The sequence below is a fragment of the Blennius ocellaris genome (assembly GCF_963422515.1).
Source record: "Blennius ocellaris genome assembly, chromosome: 18".
Taxonomy (NCBI): domain Eukaryota; kingdom Metazoa; phylum Chordata; class Actinopteri; order Blenniiformes; family Blenniidae; genus Blennius; species Blennius ocellaris.
Genome location: NC_137667.1, coordinates 13,172,215 through 13,196,487, shown reverse-complemented (window position 1 = coordinate 13,196,487; position 24,273 = coordinate 13,172,215). Strand labels below are relative to the sequence as shown.

The 24,273-nt window shown below is 41.0% G+C and overlaps 1 protein-coding gene across 1 annotated transcript in view; it reads right to left on the bottom strand.

Moving 5' to 3' along the window:
* map3k5 (mitogen-activated protein kinase kinase kinase 5) overlaps positions 1-24,273 on the bottom strand; it is a 65,984-nt gene that overhangs the window by 32,282 nt on the left and 9,429 nt on the right. Inside the window, exons 2-6 of the mRNA XM_080514299.1 lie at positions 17,397-17,536; positions 13,578-13,601; positions 7,182-7,375; positions 3,915-4,083; positions 2,329-2,435 (exon numbers count right to left, since the gene is read on the bottom strand). Coding sequence (XP_080370425.1) covers positions 2,329-2,435; positions 3,915-4,083; positions 7,182-7,375; positions 13,578-13,601; positions 17,397-17,536 — 634 coding nt within the window. The remainder of the gene's footprint in view (positions 1-2,328; positions 2,436-3,914; positions 4,084-7,181; positions 7,376-13,577; positions 13,602-17,396; positions 17,537-24,273) is intronic.

The window sequence follows — 24,273 nt, the reverse complement described above, 5'->3', positions numbered from 1 at the left end:
TGTAATTTAGTGTGTGAGAAGCAAGCAAATAAGTGAAAATGTGAAATAAAAACACGAATAACATGAATTAAGTAAGTTGAATGACTGATAATAAGGCTAAATATCAAGGTTACAGATATCATTCTCTGGGAAAATACAGATGTTCATTCCTTAAAACATTTTTTATTGAAAGGAGGGACATGCATGTCAAAACTCTGCATTTCATATGTAGTAACCTCAATAAATGTGCAGTACTTCAGAACATAGCTATTTTATATTGTTAAGAAATGTGTATAATGGGTTATTCCTATCAACAAAGGTCTCCAAGTACTCTTTGAAAAGCTGTCTGCTTGTTATTATGCAAATATATTCAGAATTTCTCCAGAACCTGCGCTCCATCCGGGGAAGCTTTCATCAGATTCGTCGAATTTCTCTCAAGCTTTCTGCTGCAGATTGTATCAAAACACAGACTGGAGACAGAAATCAGAGGTGCGATCTTGCGAGTCTCTCGCACAGATGCTTGTCATGATGAATACAGAAGAAAAAAAAAAATCTTGATGAACATACAGCGGCTCTTCTCTCGGGCGTGAAGGTTAAATAAAACATACGAGCTGACAGCTATTACCATGGAGACCTTTCAGTGGGAGGAGAGACCTGCTGTATGTTCACATAACTCTTCACTTCCCTTCTTTAGTGCTGGCGGGTGTTTGGACAGAAAAAGGACTCTTGCTCATATTCCTGACAGAAGCTACTTCAGCCCAGCAGCTTCATTTAAAAACCGACTTCAGATCAATGATTGAATGCTGTTTATTGATAAGGTGGAGGCTCGGTGTGGGCTGACTGGTGAGTCACAACGCAGGAGGGCAGACAGGCAAAGTAATGATCCATACAACTCCACTTCAAGGAGATACTTCATCAGTCGGTTTCACACAAACATTAGAGCAGATTTTCAACATTTGTGTCTTCAAACGGGTTAAATCCAACAGGAAGTAACGCTGTCATCTTCCTCTCTTTCAACTCAAGCGACATCTTCTGCGAATTTATTCCTAAAATGCTTTTTTTTTTTCTCTCTCTCTCAAATAACTATAAATCAGACTGTTCCGTCTCCTGTCACGTCTGTCAAAGTTATAATGAATGGTCATCGCTGCTGAATAGGTGAGCTGACACAAAAGGTCTCCAACTGCTGAGTCACAACATGACGGGAGAGTTTTATTTTTTTTAATTTTCTTTTTAACAGTCATAGAAGGACACTTGTCAGAATGTCTCATTATGCCAGCTTGAACTCAATGCCACATCCTGAGAGCACACACACACACACACACACACACACACACACACACACACACACACACACACACACACACACACACACACACACACACACACACACACACACACACACACACACACACACACACACACACACACACACACGTTGGCACTGTGCAGACTAAGTTTTCTGATTGCTGCCAAATTAAAGAGCAGCAGGCTTTGTGGCTGTTGGAGGGACTCAAATCATGTGAAGTGAAGTGAAGCAGCTGGCAAGAAGCATGCGGCCGAAACCTCCTGCCTTGTGTGTCTGTCGTTCTCCCGAGTGCAGCGGATGATTAAAATAAATTGACAAACCTTTATAACCTATATAGATTCACCTCCCGCTGTGAACGCAAAAGGTCACTCTGACCTACCAAAACCATTCATTTTATAACAATATGGATCCAAATCCTAATGTCCTATATCCTATATATACATATATACGTACACACACACACACACACACACACACACACACACACACACACACACACACACACACACACACACACACACACACACACACACACACACCTGCAGATATAGTTTTGTTATAAAACAAAACAAATAATCACATCCTCTTTTATTAGGCTTTCTAGATTTTTTTTGAACTCCGTGACTCAATATTTACTCAAAAATCTGGATTCCTGAACTGATTTAGATTTTTTTTTTCTGATATATTGAAGCCTCTTTTATGTCTTCCTAATCCCTATTAGCTCATTCATCACACATCACACATTGTCATAATGGTTCTGAGCAGTAAAAGTTTTTTTCCTATCACATTATTTTTATTTGCCATTGGATGAGAATGCGACGACTGACTGACGACACAAGACATTTGATGAGAGAATTATTTCACATTAATTTCTTGTTTCCTATTTGTGGGAATTCGCCTCCTTGTGCGGGTATTGTGTGTGTGTTTGTGTGTGTGCGTGTGTGTGTGTGTGTGTGTGTGTGTGTGTGTGTGTGTGTGTGTGTGTGTGTGTGTGTGTGTGTGTGTGTGTGTGTGTGTGTGTGTGTGTGTGCTTGCCCTCTTACCGATTCAGTGCAAAGGCGTAGTGGAACTTCACATGTGGATGAGCCACGGGGTCAAAGGTCGGAAGCTTCTCCAGAGTCTCCACCAGCTTCACGATGGACTCGTAATCCTGAAAGATGTGAAAAGGAACATGCTGACGAGTTCCTGCTGCACCTCCACCCCCGTCATCACCGAGGAGCCGCGAGTGTGTCGCCAAAACCCGCCGAGGTAGTCGGCGGCTGTTTGTTTTGAGTCTGAAATCAGAGTTTTGATCTGTCCAGGGCCCATATGAATGCTTGATACCGAAAGCACTTCAATAATTGAGCGGCCCCTTGATCGCATTTTTGTTTCTCATACTTGCCGACACAGTCGCTATACCCAAAGCACGTTGAATAATTCAGCACATGCTCAGCGCTTGTTGTCCTACTGAATGATTCATGAGGCTGAGCGGTGCCTATGGTGAGTGGGAGGGTCTGGACGCTGAGTGCCATTGCGATGCGCGAGACAAAAGAGCACAAAGAGCGGCAGATTTAAGACGGGCAGACCCAAAGCTTTGCCTGGAGCTCCCTGCAGGCGGTCTGCGATGAGGCCTGAGTGAGAACGCAATGGCGGTAAAGGGACGAAGCCGACAGACTGAGGCGGTGACCTCTCTTCAACTCATGCAGTATGTGTGTACATCGCCAAGGTCAGACTCATCATCCCATCCTCTGCGTCTCAGGACGGGTCTGAGTTGACAGTTTGATTGAACATAATCACCGGTGGTTTGCTGACATTTTTTTTTTCCCACTTTAAGGACGTTCAGGTGAAGTTTCTCGTAATTCTTCAATGTTCTCTTGGAGGTAGAATATGTTGACTTGGGCCAGGAGAGGAAAAAAACACTGCTTGTATTTTAAGGAATCTATCCACAAGTGGACAAATCAAAATTCTCTCAATTTTATTCTTCGTTGTCTTCGTCTCCTCCTGGACTTGTTCGCTTATATCGATCTGTTCATTTTTAATCGGGTTCATCCTGCTGACGACCACTGAAAATCACAGCATTGTCCTTTCTGTCACCTCCTCCGGAGTCTTTCAGCCTGTGCTATTTTACTCTAAAATCCATTTCTTTCCATTTCATACAAAGTTTGTGTGGTTAAGCCTTACACTTAAGGCCCAAATTAAAGACCAGCTTGGGCCATGAGAGGTTCTGTGTGAAGTTTGCATGTTTTCCATATGTTTTATTTTGGTTTATTTTGGTTTATTTCCAATCACAAAAACATGTGTTTGCGGTCAACTGGTGACTCTAAATTGTGAGGCTAAATGTTTAGTGACAAGAATATAGTTGAAGAAATCTTTGATCTATGGATAACCTGATGAAGAACAGAATTTATTATGAGGTTGTACACATAGTTGTAGTTTATAGTCATTTTTAAACATTTTAGCCTTTGTAATTAATTCATAAACACGAGGCAGAACTAAAGTATTGTTTTTTTATGTCATTTTTTCCTCTATTAGTTTATCTTCAAATATGTCAGTGACGAATTCTGCCAATCGGGAGACTCTAGAACTATTTCAAGGCAGTACTCCTAATCGACTAAATAAGTCCACCAGGATGTTGTTCAGGGGGCTTCACCTGGATGTCTCTGTACGTCAGCAGCAGGTTGATGACGACATCCACTGAAAGGCACTCCACGTTGTCCAGCCGCTGCTGGATTCGGTTCAGCTCGGCCGCCAGCTCCATGCCGGTGTACAGCTCCCGGGCTTTACGGATCTCATTCAGAATCGTCTCTCGGAAATACTGACTGGAAGAGGTGGAAAAACGAACAGGGAGATCAGCTTTAGATTAGAAGAAGAATAAAAAAGAAGAAGAAAGGATCATTTATTAATTCCTTTATGCGCATAAACCAAATGCATTTCCAGAATTCCAGCCCCATTAAGGCACTCTGGGGAGTTGATGGGGGTCAAGGGTCATGCTTAAAGACCTACAATGGCGACATGTCTACCGTTTGACTCAAACTTCCCCAACCTCTGGTCCACCACTGCCTTCGACGATACCAGACGATACCGCAGCCTTAAATGCATTGTGTCATAAATGTGGGTTCTTTTAATAAAAAACAAATGTTCCGTGTCAGCGTGTAGTCAAGAAAAAAACACCATCCGTGAAAAATGTGCAATTAACACCTGACAAAACAGATTGTTTGGAGGAGTATAAGATGTCCTTGAGGAACAATTCAAACACGACTGGAGTGAATTCATTTCCTCAGATCTCATTGTTTCACATAATTTCAATCACTCCCTGGTGAGACTTGAACTGCTTTCCTCTTGATTTAAATGAGTTCAAAGCGGAGACGTCTGAATAAATGTTGATTAAATACTGAACTCTAGTACGCTGTAGTCCTATTTGATGTCTTTCACGTGTACTGCCAGTAACGTGGACTAATAAACCTGCAAATAAGTACACATATTGAAGAAATATATTTTTTTACGTTCATAATTTTCTTTACTACATCTCAAATCTGAAAGGCTATTTAAATTTAGAAAGGTTTATGGGGAAAACTCAATCGTATTCTTTAAAATACACTTTTGGTACTGGCATTAAAAATTCACACTTGGAAAAATGTCAAAAGATCATGCACCGACTCCCGATTATTGTCAGCTCCCACTCTCCTTTGTGGTTGCATATTCTTTCAGAGTGCAACAAGGTTACAGGCAAAATGCCAAATAATGACTCAGTCTGCATTCTTTTCACAAAAATCATCTGTTTGGCCCAAAAAATATGAGCCACTGTATTTCTCAAAATAAAGAGAGCAACGCTGGTTGTAGAGTTAACTTAAAGAGATGTGAAGGGATGATAATGCAGATCAAACCATTCTCTCTGATTTTCTGGGTTTAATTCTGGGAGTAAAGACATTTCAGGATAAAAATCTCGTGTACTTCTTCATTACAGGTACTTGTTATTTATGGAGAAAGGCCCTTTAATAGCTACTGAAATCTAAAATGGATTAGTTTCTTGGAGAAATAACTATTTCTTTTAATGTTCTTCAATTCAGCCTGTCTCAATGCACCAAGGTGTGCTGTCATTTATTTAAAGATGCTACACATCATACGAATCACAGCTACTGCATACAGACTAATGATATTTATAGTCAGACATTATGAGGCTTTTCCCCTGCAAGTAAATAATATTTTCCATTGAATTGGAATGAATCTATCCTTGCAAAGACAACAGGTCCAAACTGGGAGTGGCGACACCAAATACAGCTTTTTAAGAGTTGCCCGATATTTTAACTCAAAGTTCCTTGAAACCATGAGATACTGATTTGACTAATTGCATTGAGACATTGACATTGTCATGTCAACTCTCATTCAGCTTTAACAGAATGCATTCAATATGTAGTTGGCAATTAATGACATATACAAAACCCTAAATAGCAGTTACGCCCGAAAACATAATGCAGAGAATATGTTCATGTATGTTGGTCTCCAGGAGACGCAGCTTTTATCAGGACGCGTGTTTTTCTTTTTGTGCGCCGGCCAAACCTGAGTCACTCCTCCTCACTGGCTGCTACATCGCCTGTTGGCAGGAGAGGCTCAAACATTACCTCAGCAACTGAGGCAAAGCAAATGTTTCATTTATCTATTTCTCATTTTTCGGAACGTGGCGCACCACGCAAGTCAAAGTTGAAATCTGAGCACGCAAAAATAATTACAGCATGCGAAAAGAGGAGAGAGCTGGATAATGGAGCAATAAGCTGCTCTGCAGCTAAAAAACGTTCGCCGACCAGAAGCACGGCGATGACTTGTTCCTTCAGCTGCGATCCCTGTTTTTAATCAGCCAACGCAGCCTCAGTTTGCATACGGTGGAACTGCAGCGAAGCCACGCGACAAAAACCTGTTTTCCAGGAGGAAGTTTGACCTAAAGGTATATATATATAAGGAAGCATGTTCACACGTACAATGAGGCCCTGTGGCATCGATTTCACGGCAACTTCTCACTTATAATAATAGCTTTAAGTCATTTACAGTAATCAAACATTTCAAGGTCATCAGCGATGCAAGGCCGGTATGCTGTTATAATACAAATAACACAAACATGTTGGAAAGGTGTCAATTTTAGAGTTCATTCTAAGGACAAAGTGCTGTTATTTTCTTCTGCTTGGATATTTTCTCCACTGCACCATTATTCTAGGTTATAGACTGGTTGATCATTATATTGAATGGAATACTCCATAAAGCAATTTATTGCTACGATATGAACCTAATTTGCAACAGTTATTATTAAAAAGTTTTTTTTTTTTTTTAATTAGATCCGTCTTCTTATTCCCCTATTTCAGTTTGTTGTTTCAAAACACAACAATCTCTGCTACCAGTAACGAGGGTTAAGGTCAGGTGTAGCAGAAACCTCTATATTAGTCGACAAAACGTACAATTTAAGTGATTCGGTGCCATTAAACCATAACTTCTTAAAGTGAAGACTAAACTTTGTGGAAGTTTGCTTAAAAATCATAAAACTGGCTTTTATACATATTTTCTGCAATAATCCAAACCCAATAGGAAAAAGAAATGATCTATAACGAGTTAAAAGGTGACCTTAAAATCTGGGTTAGTCTACATAACTGTGACCTCCCTGCTGCACCATGTATCCAAAATGATGTTGCCACAGCTCACTATGTAGAGAAGAAACAACCTCCAAAAACATTTATACTTAACATATATCTGCATCTTGCCATAAAAACAGAGCACAGCCTTTTTTACTTATGCATTTAGAAAAGTTCTATTTTAATTAAGCAATCGTAACAGGTGTACTGTGACATCACAAATGTCCATCACATTGAAATTCTATGACAAACTATTTCAAACACCCAGTGTTTAATGGGTCGGTTTATCCCAGGATACTTACTGGGAGTTGGCCTGTGACACTTTGAGCACCTGGACGAAGCGATCCAGCAGCGGCATGCAGATGGGCCCCAGCAGCATCTCGAAGCTGGGCTGCATCAGCTCGGTCAGGCCCTTCATCAGACTGCTCTCGCAGCAGTACACCTTGTTGTGGGGCGTCACCATGTAGGGGATGAAGGTGTAGTTAGCCGAGCTCGTCTGTCAATACGGGAGACACAGAAACAGCGAGTAAATATCAGCACGATTACAGATGTATGTACGGTGCAATGGGCTTGACGTGAGAAAAAAAGTTGAAGTAGTCGGTTAAATATTCAATTTGGTTCACTTGACTTTGTGCTGGATGTTGTTGTTAACTCTGACAACAAGGCTGTAAACAAAACTGTATTGAAAGAACATCTGGGAATGTTCTCATTTGTCTGTGTTCCCTGTCCTATCGACAGCTGTTTAATTTCATGGGTTGTTTCATTTTTTTCATATCTTTATTAGAAAGTAAATAAATTGCCATTCATTAAAAAAAAAAGATTTGGTCTGCAAAACCATTTTCCAAACATGACCACAAGTTTTAAAATAAATTGAGTGTGGTTGGTAGCTTTATATTAGCGTTATATTGTGGGTATGGTTGCTTTAGTCATGATTATTTCTTCATTAAAACATAAAACAAACCAAAAAGAATCTAATTTATCCCCTATTTTAACAAGCGTATTTATTTCTTTAATATTTTTTTTCCCCCTGTGGCCTTTCACAATAGCATTTATAATCATTATTCATTTACAAATCATAATAAATTACCTGCTGCCAACCAGTAAAAACTAAGATTTTTCCATGACGTCTTGTTTGCTGCTGCGACATCAACAGTGCAGTACAACAGTACGACAATATAACAGTTGGAAGTCAAAGAAATGTTAAGTGGGATAATTAAATTCCGTTTATGCTGCTTCATGCATTTGGTAAGACAAAGTGATGTGAGCGCATATGCCCATTTGGTGTGTTTACACAAGGAAGTCAGGCCACTGACTTTATGTTCTATTACTACCTATAACCCGATAGAAATTCCCTCTAACAAGAGGCACATTCAGCTCAAAAAGAAGGAACTGTTTGATGGAGATAAAAGAGATGAGTTCCTTACCAACTGGCTTACAAAGAGCACAGCAGGTAGAAGAAGAAGGCTAAAACTGCATAGTTTCTCATAGATCAGATAGATAGACACTATGCCAGAGTGTGAAAACACGTTATATCTATTGTCACATAAAGTTCAACAGTTGTTAATTATGTTTAGTGAAAATATTAGGTTAAAGCAGAATAATCTATTATTGCTTCATCGTAGAGTGACAGGAAGAAAGTGAAAAGACAAGTGAGTCAATGGAGGTGGAGCCAACACAAAGAGAGAGGTCATTTTTGAATGTACAATGTTATCAACACCAAATTGACCCCGTCTCTGTCTTATAATTCAGTGTAAATGTATGATTTGAGATAATAATACGAGACGCCGCCAACCAGTGATCTCGTTCCCAAAGAATGAAGGAAAGAGAAGACGTGGTGTGGATCTCATCAGACACTGTGAGTCGTTCTGGGCTTTAGCCTCTAAATAACCAGTCGACTGCAAACTGTCAGCTGAGCATCACACCAGGTCAGTCGCAGCCACACACTTGTTCACTGTGGTGGCAAGCCGGACATCGAGCTGGTTTCATAGAATGGGAAGGGATCATTCTTTTGCTGCTCTCCATGAAGCTCTTTTTCTTTTTCAGATATGAAATACTTCAAGGCTCTTTGCTAAATAAGGCAATAGAAAGTGGAAATGTAGTTTCTGGATCACTGCATTAAATATCAGCTTTTGAAGGTTGTGGACAATATAAAGATGGCGCAGTGTCAAATCTAATTTTTACTCATATCAGTACTGAAAGGCTTTAATCATCTCGTCTTCAAGGTAATTTGCTATGAAATACTGTATGACAACATTTGCATGCAGTAATTCTGTTCTGAACTGTGTGGAGTTTGCATGTCCTTCATTTTAGATGGATGAAAAAAGATAATGAAATTGCTTTGCTACATTTACAAAGAATTGCATAATAACAAGGAGAAGTTTGACATGTGGATTCACGGCACATCTTGCAATCACTCATTAAACAATCATCTTATCTGAGTAACGTGAAATGCTAGAAGAGCACGTACAGCGAAGGGAGGAAACACTCTGCCAGGAGGAAGTCTGAGTTGTTTCCCCTGTTTGAGACGGTTTCAGGTCAAAGCTTCACTTCTGATCCGTCTGACACAAACGACAAGTGTTTACAGTATATGTTGTTTTCTCCAGTGAGCAGCCTGGAGGACAGATCTGCACCGGTGCCGACAACCCCATGAGCAGCTGCTTTCTTTGCTTTAACCACAAACCCTTGTCGGTCTTACTGATCTCACTTGTTTCTGCTGCCTGATGCACAAACTGAGACCCGACCACCAGAGATCTTCTCCAGCTGTGGCAATCAGGAACAATTTAGTTTTGTGTTTGTTTCAGTTTCAGCACAAACAGCCTCCGCCTTCGTGTGCTTTGCACTAATTCCACACGTCTGCACTTTCCGTATCTGTATTTGCTTTAACGTCAACTTGTTTTCTCTGCAGCGGCGCCGAAGCTCCCGTTGCAGTGGCCCACCGCCGCTGAGCAAACAGAGGAAACACGTGTGTGTTGGTGTTTGCAGACAGCAGCGCGAGAGAGGCAGGAAACCCACGACTGATATCCTCAAGGAACCAGCTGAGGTCTTTTCAAGGAGAGCTATTCCTGGGGTGTCAGATGTGTGCAGAAAGACAATGTGTGAAGGCGTCCGGGCTGCTACCCAGCTGCTTTCTGATGACTTTAATATTCGATCTCGGCTCTGGCTTCTCAGAAAGCCTTTGAGAGAGACACGCTTCTGCTGCTGCTCTCACTGCCAAGAGAAAGAGAGAGACAGAGAGAGAGAAAAAAAAAGGAAGTGAAAGGAAGGTGCGGTGTTGAAACAATGAAAGCCATCTGCAGATAACTACTTCCTCCTGCAACAGTGGTTCATTACATCACGATCATCTGCTGCTGCTGCAGCAGCGGCGACATAGACACACTGAGAAAATAAACCTGTGACCCTCGTTCCTGTCAGGTGTCACCAGACGGGCTGCAAAACCCTGCCGCTATAATTAGCTCCTGTGTGTGTGTGTGTTTGTGTGATTCAAGCAATCATCAGGATCACATGGCAAGTTTGTTTTCACAGGCTGATGCATATTTCACAGCAGCTGCGGGGTCACCTGACGCTAACCTATGCCAGTCGCAATGTTGGTGACGCCTCAGAGAAGCAGCTCTGCCTCCTCTCTCAGCTTCACAAACACACAAAGCTGACCTCAGCTCAGTGTTCGCTCTCATTGTACAAAACAGGAGGAAGCAGCCGTGACCTGATCTCTTCCACCTGAGGCGTCAAGCTCTGGTGGTTTGTTCCTGTACGCTGTGCCTGCACATGCAACATCAGTTATTAAATTTAGAAAGTGTGTACCAACACATAGAGGAACAAATGTCGACATAATTACTTTATAATTACAGCAATTAGACATACACAATCAGGCGTTAATTACCTAGATTTCAATTTCCAGGGTAGTTATTCAAATGAGCTTTGTGAAAGACAAACGAGAACACAGGCTTTTTGAACAATAGAGAGTAATCAGGTACATTTTCACCAATGTTGGGAGAAAAATCCCCGAACATAATGAGACTCGTTTTAGAACCCAAAGCTGATTTGGGGAACTTCTCATTGCTTCTGTATGTTGTTGAGATTGGAAGCTTTACTGTACTCGTTTGGCCTATAAGAGAGCGAAGAGGATTCACAACCTTTCCTAGAAGCAATCATTAGAAGCTTAAGGTAACAAAAGGTTTTTTTTTTCTTCTTCTGGGTAATCAGTGGATCTCATTTTTAGTCCATAAATGCTCATAGTGTGAACATGTGTAACAATAGTTTGACCTGTGGTCACATGAAACTGGCAGAAGGTTCACGGAGGAGGTGGAACCCCCCAAAAAATAGTCCCAGTAAAAGGAGGCAAGAATGTGACAATGTGGCGCAAACTGTGCAGGAGGCGGAGTTTAAAGGAGTTTTATAAAACATATCCAAATTCTCATCAAGAGAAGGACGTGTACTGAGATGTGATCATATGGTCGATTTATCATATCGTTGACTCGCAATGTGCAAAAATGCACCTTTGTAGATTTAGCATAGAAACAGCGTCATAAGCGACGTTTCACAGAGAGTAATAAAGTGAAGAAAGACTTAACTTTTTGTAAAATGAAAAGAAAAAAATATTACCATATTCCTTTAAATAATTACAACCACACTAGTTGCATTGGATGGAAGAGTCATGATTTAGTCTGAATGTTGGAATGAGAGGCGTTGTGTTGTCATAACAAAAGTGATCATCAGAAACTGGCTGTGAAACTAAATATTTGCTGCATCGTAAAAATAAAAATGTCCACTGATGTGAAGAAGGATGAAAAAGATGGCTTATAATTGTCTGTATTAAACATGTCAAAATGTGATATTGTGCGCCATCTCCAAACCTTTTCAGATTCAGTTAATTCTCATTTCAACATTTTAAAAACACAAAAGGGTAAAGTTTTTGTCTCCAAAGCCAAGCAATATACAATTATCTATGCTGTGGAAGATGACCTGTATATTGTAAATAAAATATAACATGGTAAAGTCACCTAATAAAACACCTACTTAAGATAGGAAAAGAACACACCATTAAAATCAGTTTACCAGCAACATTGTGAAGTGCAATAAAAACCCACAGAGCAGAGAGACTCAGACAACAATTTGCACTTCATGCACAGCCGTGCACGCTGCCAAGCCGAGTGCCAAAACTTCACTTTGTGGTTATTAGAAGAATATGCATTATTATTTAATCAATTTCTCGTCTGCGGAGTTGATTCACTCTGCACTCATGTCGATGCAATTATGCGTGAACATGAGCATCCACATTGGTAATAATGGTTAATTGACATCTCCTATATAATCCATTTCTCCTGTTTTTTGCAGTCGCATGTACCCCCTCACACGCACTCTGCCATGTAAGGTGCTCGAGAATAAAATACTTTGTTGTTATATTACAAACAAAGACAAAATGTTAAGCTGCCATTAATTATAAAATAAAAGATAAAATAAACACATACAGTTCCCAACTGCAACAGGTCTGCAAAAAAAAAAGCAATTCTGACTGTTTTATCTTATTATTAGCCATTATAACTGTGAAATGATACGGTATAGGATAGAGAAAAAAAGGATATTGCTGCCTGGACGTTTATTTCTGAATGTTGGTGTGGTTCATGACTTGTCTGTAACGCTGAATGGGAAGTTAATTATGGTGCATTTGGATAGAAGAGCAGCTCTATCAAAGGGATGAAAGGGAAACAACCATAAACTGAATACTGAAGCCTGAGTGAGCTTTCAGGAGCACGAGGAGCGAGTTAAGGCCATGTGTCCCAGTGGAAAAGGGCGTTTCAGTGCATTAACACGAGCGGGACGGGGAGAGAACAAAGACAGCGAGAGCACAGGAGGCAGATCGGTGAGCTCACACCCTCACACTGTGAGTGATAATCAGCTCTGCTCACACGGTACGAGTCAGTGTCAGAGAACAGCACGTTTCTACCTACTTCCACTCTGGAAAGCCACTTAGTGGAGCTAAGCCTCTCATCTGACTCCTGAGCGTCGACTCCTGGACAACAGCAGGCTCCTGCTTCTGCACACCTCCAGTGTGAAAGGAGCCTATTAGCAGGAAATGTGGTTGTTTTATCTTAAAGGGATTAATCCAGGCACAAATTGGAAAAAAAAAAAAAGAAGCTATTTTTAGATCACAAAAGGAGTTTATAAATATTTTAATATTATTGTTAGATTTGTGTTTGTTATGTTTAATAAACATGTGTGCAGTATACATAAATACCTGATCACTTCAGTAGAGGAGGTGTATTTAAATAACTTCATAAGAACCTGCAGTAGGATCTGAGTCAGTTAAGAACAGGATTTCCTCTGAAATCTTCTTCTTTTTTTTTTTGCAAGTCAAATTGACAAAATGCATTTTTTTATGCAGATTGTGCCAGCCCAGTCACTGTAACTTATGAAACAGCTTTCATCTGAAACTCACTTAAAAAGGAAAGGAAGGGTTTTTCCATTCCGCAGAAAAAGAAAAAAAAAAAAATCCCTAACATTTATCAGTACTTCTAAACAAAAGTGGGCCGTGCAGGAGGAAAGCTCTCAGACACCGAGAAGAAAAATAGAAGGCGTCACGATCGCGTCCTCCCCGCTTGTTGTGAAAAAGCATATTCTTTGCACCACATAATGTGAGATGTGCGAACAATGGGTGAGTAATGTGTGAAAGGCAAAGGGAAAGAAAAGCCTCGTGTACTTACAGTGTTCTTCTGGCAAATTATTTCCTGTGAGAAGAGAAGAAGAAAATACAATAAGAGCGGACATCATTTTCTCTCAGTTAGTCTCCAGGCACACACAAGGAGAACATGCAAAATCCACTTGGTTGAAGCCACAAAGCCCAACGCAGATTCAAACCGGGGACGATTGGAGCAGGTAAATCCTGCATTGGAGGAGTTTGTTTAAACATTGTTTCTGGCTGACTAGTAAGCTTCCATAGAACGTTTTTTTAAAATAATATACATAAAGATTTGGATGGAACAATATTTTATGTATGGTTTATTAATATTGCAAATTGCTGAATCCTGTCATTGCCTGCACTTTCAATAACCTTTTGAGAAAAGGCTCAATTTCAATGAGCATCCATCCATCTTATATGGTTTATGCAGTTCTGGGTCACAGGGGTCTGGAGCCAATATCAGCTGTCTGGAGGTGAAGGCAGGGGACACCCAGTCCATCACAGGGTCAGCACACACACAGAGAGAAAGTCTCACACACACTCACGTTCACACCCTGTTTGCAATTCCCCAATAAACGCTACCAGCATATGCATTTGTGACTGTGGGAGGGAACAAGTGCAAGCCTGGGGAGAGCATGTCGGCTCTACAAAGAAAAGGCCCGGCGCAGATTCAAAGTCACTATGAAGTGAGAAGTGAGAGTGCTAACCACCTGCATGAAGGCCAGTTCACTATCATTCTGGATGACGTTTTCTATATGTGATGGAAACAAACAAACAAAATGAAAAAAAAAAAAAAAAAAGCCTAAACATAATGGATGTAAATTTGGGGCCTAAATACAATACCCCTGCCCTAAAGTCACATTGCAATTCAAATAGATAAAATTTGACTCCTCCCATTTAATTTCCTCCATAACGCACACAAATAAAAGACCTCAGCAAGCGTTAAATTAAGTGCTCGCGGGATCATCTATTAGCGCCTGAAACCCCCCCCCCCCCCCCCCCCCGTATACAGAAAATCTGTTCGGCTGTGGTGTCTGTGGCTCGTGCAGAAAGCGGCCAGATGTGAGCAGAATGTGGTAAAAACCCCTTCGAGGCGTTTCTTCATCAGTCCTCAAACACCAGCTACTGTGACAGTGGGATGTGAAACAGTGTGCAGAAAATGTCTTACAGTGTGCCCAAGTGTGTCCTTCTGGCAACAGTTGGAGGCCATTTCTGTCTTTTCATATGTTAATAATAACATAGAACACCAAGTGAAAATGTGATTTTAGGAAGTTTGATGATGTTCTGCTAGTGAAAGTACTTTCATGTTGTATTATAAGCAGCAATCTTAGAAACTGAAGACTCTCAGTATAAATGGGCCCAATACACGCAGAGTAAAACAATCAATGAGCTTGGGTGTTACAATGAAACTGAAGTCATTACACCTTTGCAATAGTACGTAACACAAAGTATAATTTGTATCTAATGGTCCCGGCAGAATACAACGCAATAACATGTCTTTGCAAACCGTCAATATTGTATTGATTTGACATACAAGTGTTGTGATGACCCTCCAGATGTGTTACAGTCTGAATCAATGGGTGCGAGCTGTGCTGTGCTTTCAGAATTAATCTGAAAGGAAGGAAGCAATGAAACATGCACTTGAGAAGTATCCCAAACAGCATGACTCCAGACGATTAGCAAATAAATTACTTTCCAAGAAACTAGCACCAAAACTAGCTTTTGTTCCTTCAGGGTCTGGGTGTCCGTTCTCAAAAGAGCAGCTCTATTAAAAGAGAACCTGTGACTTCTAGTCGGCACTCTTTGTGACAATTAAGCAGTCTGGTGAGGCCAGAAGAAACCCTCCAGACAGATGCAACCTTTCTCGAGTCGGCCGTCAGAATTGTGGATACTTGGCGCAGACGACACAAAGAAGAACTACGTGTTCAGTCTCAGCTTTCATGAGAACAGACAAAACTGCCAGCACAGCCAATCTGTGTCACCTTAAAGCTGAGAAGGACTATACACCTGTATACATACTTATGCACAATTAGTGGGATTGGCCAACCTTCCTCATAATGACAGAAACACTAAAAGATAAATAGAGCAGCTCAGACTTAACGTGTCCTTAAATGACACGTCTGTGCTGAAATATTCACATCAAGTTAGTCAATGAGTGCCTGATGAGGGGTTGAGAAGAGACGCCCGTCCTGATGATCTACTGTGCGTCCCTGCAGGGTCGCCTCTCCAGCTGAAGTCTCCGGCTGTCACAAGACTCTCTCTCACTCCGCCAGCGAACAAAAAGCCTTCAGTGTTCCTCCGCTAAATGTCGTGTGCAGCAGGCGGTTTCTGGATGCCTTCAGCGTGGGCCAAGAACTCTGTGCACTGTCTGCTCCGCTGAACAGGAGCGGCAAGACTCGCACTGTCGTTACGCGCCGACACACGGCCACTCTTTCTGGTAAATAAACGTTGTTTTCCCACGGCAGTGATTTACGGGTAAATGCTATGAAATTTAACATCGTCTGCGGTCTCTCCTCGTATAAAAAACACATTTATAGTTTTTTGGAAACTTGCGGAGTGAAGGACATTTTTGCAGTTAACGTCAGTAAAGACCACCCACAAGCGCTTGTTGCACTTTCATATACGCATGAGCTTTTTTATGAATAGAATATCATAGCTCGGCATTTAAAGTCTCGAAGTAGCTCAATATTTCTGTTTCAGTTTTTAAAATTCTTTCTCTGTTACTATAGTATGTATTATAATCTATTCTAGTAATATTTTTTTCAAATGCCAGGAGACAGTTAACGCTTAACAATTTTAATAAAAATGCAGTATTTTCGATGAAGGGACAATTACTTTCTAAAATCTGCTGCATTTCATTCATAAAGGAATGTTAAAAGTATTTCTGCACTCACACCATCGACTCGTTTTGGATCACGAGGCACTTTATGAAATCTGGACCAAAATGAAACCTCTTTGATGAAGTTGACGGGCTGCACTGTGGCGGCGTGGTGAGCTCGCTCGCCCCACCACAAGAATTTCCGCCAGGTCTGGGTGGGACCCGGGGGGCCTCTCTACATGTTCTCCACATGCGTGGGTTGTCTCTGGATGTTCTGCTTTCAATCCACAAACATACGCTTGTGGCTAAATTGGTGACTCCGTCAGATAAAGCGGTATAGAAGATGGATTAATGAATGAAAAGGTGATATAATTTTATGATTTGTGCGTTTTCGGACTGATACTTGTAAGAAAGGCAAATATTTGTCTCTTTCCTCACAGACAAAAAAAAGTTCTGACACAATTTCCACAAACTACCTGCCAGTTGACAGCAACTACTTCTTCTTCTGCTTGTCACGGTTGAAGTGAACTGAAGCCTGGTGCACGAAAGTCAAGTCAGGTACTGAGATGACTGTTGATGGTGGTGGATTGTACAAACATACATATCGAACCTTTATTTTAACACAGAAAGCAGGAACAATGCTATTTACACAATATGAGGAATAAAGATGGATGAATAATGTGCAAGTTTGAGGTTTGGTTTGACTTTTTTGATGAATTAATATAAATTCATGCTGCACTATGGCTATCGATTGTGTATTTCCTGATTAAACTCAGCTTTTTGTTCCCCTCTAAATCCGCCTGCATACTGCCCTTGCCTCATCGAGGCCACTGCTGACGTTTGGCTTATTAAATGTTTCTCACACGCATCACTCGACTGATGCATTTCCGTGACCCTGCCACCCATTTACATATTTTTTTTTTCTGTCCACTTTCGCCTAAATATAGTATTTAATCTCCTCTGTGTGCGGTTCTTTGAGTGATGAGGAGAAGCGACGAGGACCTGGTGTTTGTGACGTGAGCTCACCTGTAGGGACTGCAGGGAGTCGGAGTTAGTGTCGCAGTACAGGACGATGTTGTTGGCCATGCTGAAGCTCTCTCTGACTCCCAGGTGGTAGAAAAGTGAAGGCTGGCGGAAAGCGTCCGTCATCTCCACCACGGCAATATCTGATGGTGAAAAATAGGCGTGGCCCGTCAGTGCTCTCCGAGAGATCAGCTGCACGTTATGTGTGTATGTGTGAAGTGTCAACATCCTGTGTGAAAACAGCACAGATACAGATTTTTGCATCCATGTGTGACAGTTTGTCCAACCGTGCTTCTCTTACAGGGTTTTTTTTTTTTTTTTTTTTCACTTCGTGACATTTTAAAACCTGGCTGCAGGGTTTTTCTACCACTCAATCACAGGGACATTATAGAGGACAGCCTGATCCTGGGTGATAAAGCCTGTCTTACAGCAGCATTTCAGCACATCCTGAATGAGCCGGATGGATTGAGGCTGTGGCTCACTGTCACTATTCTTTATTGACCAGGCTTTGCACACAGAAGCACGTTTCCCAGCACAAAAATCCAAGAAGCTGTAAGCTGGATGTTTTTTTTGGTTTTGTCAACCATGAGTATATACTTGCTTGTTCTGCATATTTGAGTAGAAAAGTAGTCAAAATATTCAAATAGTTGATTGATTAAATTGCATATGTGCACAAAGTGCATTTCATGTGATTAAAGTGCAACTCAAAATCATAGACACAATCACAACACGTTTTGTGTTTTCATGGGATGATAAATAAAATGACATTCTCTTCCTGCAGGCTTACGGTGGTTAAGCCAGAACTACGAACTAGCTTTGCAAACACAAAACAATAATACATGAATAACAATTGCTAAATTGTACAAAATAATCCAGACATATATGGGTAAATCCTGCAAGTAATTATGCAAACATCCATCCACACTGTTAACTACTGAACCATGCATGCCATGTGCTTCTATGTATTATTAATATACAGTGTTTGTTGTTAATAGTCAGCTACACAATTACAATCTGCTTTAATTAACCATCTTAAGTGCTGTAAAACCAAACAAAAAATCATCATGTCTTTTATCTTTCTTAAGGAGACATTCTGTACGAATACAGCAGTGGAGACATAAAGCCTTTAATGTGGATCTACTGGAATTGCATGTTTTTTTTATGGGTGAAACTAACAGCTGCTTTTAATACCGCCTCTCATCAGGTCATGTCAGACGTCCAAGTGGAGCTATAAGTGAGGCGCAGCTTTGAAAAACACAACATTCCCATCAATGAATGTGGCTCGACCCACCTTCTTAACTCTGTCGGTGAATACAAAAACACTTAACACTGCGCTGCCTCCAGCTGGACCCATACGTCTGAGCACCAAGAGGTGAGGAGGAGTAAACATTACCCACTGTCACTGGAGCCAGCGGGGCTGCAGCTGAAGGGGTGGAGAGTTCCCAGCCTCGAACAAAAAGCCCACTGCTTATACTGGCATACCAAACCACTCTGCTGTGGTGGTGTAAGCAGTGGGACTTACACAAAAGAGTGCATTGACTTGTGAACCAACACCATGGATGACCCTGCCCGCATTTCACTCCTTACTCTCGGTCGGTAGCGTGTTGAATTGCCACTGGTGGCGTTATGGATGGAGAGTTGCATGTAAGGCAGGGCAGTACACGGTGTTCCCAAGGCTACTTGGAACCACTGATAACAATAAAAAAAACAAACCGGCTAAATGGCTGCGTGCCAGTAATGACAGGAGACAAACACTGAGATAACGCCGCAACCTGCTTTTTCATCTGTTTCCAACTATTCATGTGTCAACAGGCACCCTACATTTAACATAAGAGTAGGTTCTCTACGACACTTCCAACATGATCTTTTACCTCTAATGGGTTATTTCATGGTGACCCCATTCGACCTGGTGTACCGATACTCGACGGAAGTACGCAGACGTTGAGCAACTGATCCCACATCAGACGATATGTTTCTCCATTTTGAATAAGATTTGTTAAATCAGACAGATCTTTCTTTCTCACATTGTCATGTGTTTCCAACATGGGCCAAAACACAAATGTGCCCTCATATGACTCCAACACATCTGACAGTTGATTGTTTTGAAAAAAAAAGCCATGTAACATGATGTCAATGCAACATGGATTAGTGTGTCTTTGAGCTGCAGGATCCAGTCATTACAACACAAGCAATAAAAGCTTCTAACAGCACCCACTCCATCACAGCCAATTACCCCAACGCAAGCATTTGAGTACTCACAATTCCAATCCAGGGTTTATTTCAAGCAGTCAATTTATTTCACTACTTTTCTGCATGCGTGCCAACATAACAGTGCGAAGTGCCAGAGCCGGTGGAGAGCTTCTATCAGTGATGAAGGGGCACGCATCCCATCGTATTCATCATCAGCGCATGCAAATTCAACCAGGAAATGAGTACTTGTCGTTGGCCTCCGAGGTTCTCATCATCTACTGCCTTTCACTGCTTCACTTTTTCTTCACAGCCCAGTAGGCGGAGGACAGGATGTGAGGGATTTTAAGCCCTGCCACTCGGTGTGGTGATGTGGAATACGTGGAGGTTTTTTTTGTTTTTTTCCTCAGAATGAGCAGCCAGCGTCTTCACATGAGGGTACCCACTTTGCGATTGAGTGCAAGTTAGGTTTCGCACTCTGACGTAAAAAGGCGGCGAGGGAAAGTGCACCTTAATCCTCAGTGAGATTGGCCTCCACCTGACAACCACATGCGAGTTCCCCGTCCGTGACGCACTTGTCTGGAACTACGCACGCCAGCTCATTCAATATTTGGACAACAATAAATATCCAAAACAAGACAGACTGGATTGTACAGAAGAAAAAGGAAGCTGCTTTGACAAGACAATCAGTTTGTATGGGCTATCTAATCTTTCAATAAGCCTCAACAATCCTGCACACAAATGTACTTAAAGAAAAAACAACAAAAAAAACTTGAAAAAACTAAACAAAAACTCATTCTCCTTCTTTTCCTCTGAACTGTCTTGGGCTCACAGCTGAATGTCAAGATCCAGACAGCACAGGTTGCCTGATGAATAAAAGATAAGCTGGTCTCATTCCTGTGCTGGCAGTAGACCTCATCAATATTGTATCTGGATGAGATTTTAATGCAAACAGGCCATTACAAGGTAACAATATGATGCAGCTCGGCTGTGTTTTCAGACGGAGAGAAAACAATGAGACGATAAAACTCGGAAGGAATGATTTTGTTTTGTGGTGCTTGGAAACGTCACCTGTTTGCTGAGGAAAAAAAAAACAAAACACCTAAAAAAAAAAACAGTTGAGTGAGGACACAGGGCAGGGCTGATAGGTTCAACAATATGCAAATATGAGTGCAGGCGAGTCTCGCTGAGCCCAGAGCGTGAAGAAAAGCAATCAGCTCTCATAAGTGCTTTGTACTCTCAGAAGAAAACCCAGAGAGCTGAAGACACTAAACTCCAAACACGCAGACTGCCATGATGTGTATGTTAGTCCTCCAGAGAAACTATTTCACTTCAAATTTGTTTAGAGCATGTTGATGATTGATTTCCTGAGTTGTCTGCATCTATTTCCCCTCTATTGGAGAATGAAATGATTATCAAGACATAAGATCACCGTCAATGAAAAACTGCAAAAACTTTGAAAACAACATGGTGTACATAAAGAACTGTGTGTGTTTGCTTCATGCAGTAAGTTAGAATGCATGATTGTTAATTTCAATCAACAATGACACTGCAGTTTATTAATTTCCTTTGTGCAACATAGTTTCATTTTTTTTTTTAAATACACATTTGCAAATATATGTCTTTAAGTAGTGACACTGAACACCAGCCTTTGCTTTTTATGTCTCTTGTACAATAAATACAAACATTTTTATATATCAACTCTGAAGCATTGATATTTTTAGCATTCCAATATATCAACTGTGGGGCAGTTCATCAATAGTATTCTGTATGCCTGTATTTTGCATTTTATTTTGAAACTTTCATTATGTACAGTATTTTAATAGTCACTATGCGTAATTTCATGTTGCATAATTATGTTTATATTCACTTGAGTGGCTCCCTGTGACAATAGACCTTCCTGTTTTAGTGATTAATGTGGATCCAGAATAAAAAAAAAAAAACAGCATTCCATTGATTACAGGAGTTTGAATTAACAGTATCATATAACTAAAGAGATGAGGAAGAGTGTAAACATGTTTCTCCGTTATGCAACAGTCCATTTGGTTGGATATAGTCCAACATAACAATGTTTTATTTAGGAGTTTAAAAGCTGCGCACCAGTAGAAGGAAAAATGTTGTTAATAATAATAATAATAATAATAATAATAATAATAATTTAATTGTATAGCGCTTTTAAAAACACCCAAAGATGCTTTACATTATGATAAAATCAGCAAGCATAAAATGGAGAATCATCATTAAAAAAATCCAGCCATAGAAACACATGAAAGAAGTAGATTTGCATTTAGTATTAAAAGCGGCTCTGAACAATGGAGTTTTGATGAGATTTGAAGGTGTTAGTTTCAGGACAGTCACGGAGGTGTTGGGGCAGATATGGAGAAGCCTCTCTCACCCCAGGTTCGGTGTTTGGCTCTGAGTGGGAGGGAAAGAAGGTTTGCATCAGAGTAACGAGTTTCGCTATTGTTTTCATCCATAAACTTTTAATTCAACAGCTTTACATTTTTTTTTTCTTTTCTGAAGAACGTTCAGACAGTCTTGGCAGATTGGCTGCACATTTTTATAACTAAAACTTACTTTGAAAAGCACTGATACGTTATGTTGTGAAGCTTTGCAGCAGGTTTGCACAGTGAGGAGCAAAGTCTAATCAGAAGCGAGTGGCATGAGTGACACGCCTGCCCAAGCAGCTTACACAGCGCGCTGTTAAAACCATGCTGATGACTGGAGTGTGATATTTTGCCACTTTGCGCACAAGGAAAAGCGGCATTTATGCAAGAGTGATTCTAATTTAACGCTTTGTTTGTTGTCAACTGTTTAATAAAGCAGGGGCATCGGAGTGTGGTCGTCTATGAATAAGTAAGTCTCAATGCTACACCATATTCAACATGATCCTAGTCAACATTTGAATGAGAGAGCGATCAAACGCATGAAATAATTCCCAGTTCTCCAGAGATGATGAGATTACTCTGTGGCAGAAACTCTTCATGATGGAATTTAATCATCTTCCTTTCATGGAAACAATCTCAAAAGTTGCTGAGGTGGTGTGTGAAACCCAATAGCCTCTCAATGTTTCTGGAGAGCGTTCAGATGTCGCGATTGCTTACCGATATCGCCACGGCTGACAACACGCCAGAGTAACAGCAGATCTGCGTGGTGACAGAAGTGTTGCACGAAGCCAGTGGCGCAGTAACCCGAGTACCCAGTTTGTCTGTTCACAGCCAGAGTTTCCTGATCACATGTACACACCTCTGCTGGTGCTGTGATCTTCGTTGTCACCTTAAATCTCAAGTAAATTGAAATCTGTCTACACCTGGGAGGGACCAAAACAAACTGGCAAAAAAAGAAAAGAAAAAGAAACCTCAAGCAAAACATGCATAGTGATGCCCTGATAATCCTGCTGCACCTCCTACGGCTAGACCTGCTACTGTTGACCAAAACTAAATTGATTCCCCCGCCTACAGCTCAAAGCAGAGGAGGGAAAATAATTCAATACTCTCTCACACTGTTTGGCTTTCAGCAGCTCTTGGCTTGCTGGTGCAGGATCCTGCAGGGCCCTGCGGAGCCTCTGAGGGACACGGGGGGGGGGGGGGGGGGGGGGGGGTGTAGACAGGAGGCAACGCATGATGAGCAGCTCAGAAAGTGAAGAGCTGCATGAATTTACAGGAGCTTGTTCTGGTGTCCACTGGTCCTCTTTATAGATCCTTCTCAGGCTTCCCCCGAGAGCTTTCTCTCGTTTCACGAGCTCATTTCGAAGGAGGGAAGTGGGATCTGCTCTATATGATAATCACAGCAGGATCTAAATGACGCTGGAGACTGCTCAAGTTGATGTGGATTATTTTCAGCAATGCAAAGTGTCAGTCTGCGCCCAGAGCCAAATGGGAAGCATACATTTGGACACAAAGTAATCTATTTTAATGAGTGTGGGAGGCTGAGAAATGTAAACAGTTGCTCTCAACAGCCTTCAGCAATAAACAACACGGAGACCGTGCATCAGCTTTACAATACAGTCCTAAAGCTGTATGCATCATGCACTAATGCATTATTCAAAACAACTTTGCTGCACCCTCAATGATGAATGAACTACAAAAATGAACACAGATTAATTATGAGTGACATTAAAAGCACAGTCTAACAAGCCTAACTGAGCAAACAAGCTGAGGCTTTTTGAAACATTGTCTGTGTTTATAGTTTCCAAACAAAAGTAACGAAGCACTTTTCTATGTATCTATCTTTTGGCAGACGACATCAAGAAACAGCTTCACAAATCTTCTTTGCAAAGACCTGAGAGTTAAATGTGGTCACACACCCAGAAGATCTATATGGAAATGGCTCATTTTGCGTTAAGACAAGTGTGCCAGTGGAGGAACAGGCTGTCTGACCTATGACCCTCGAACCATCAGGTCAATACACTCCTGCCTCCACACGGCAAAGCAAAGGTTGGACATATATATTCCAATTAATTAATAATTTTGTGAATTACTTACTCACAGTGATAAAACACATTTTAATTCAAATTGAAGTATTTGATACAAAAAGCTATATGTTGCAATTCAAACAGATGTTTGTAGATGAATCAATAGACTTATTTATCCAACTAAAAATATGTTCATTTACATGTAATGAATTATTCAAAATCAATGTGTAAACGTGCCAGTCCTAGTATAATCACTTGTGGAGGTGCACATTCCTTACA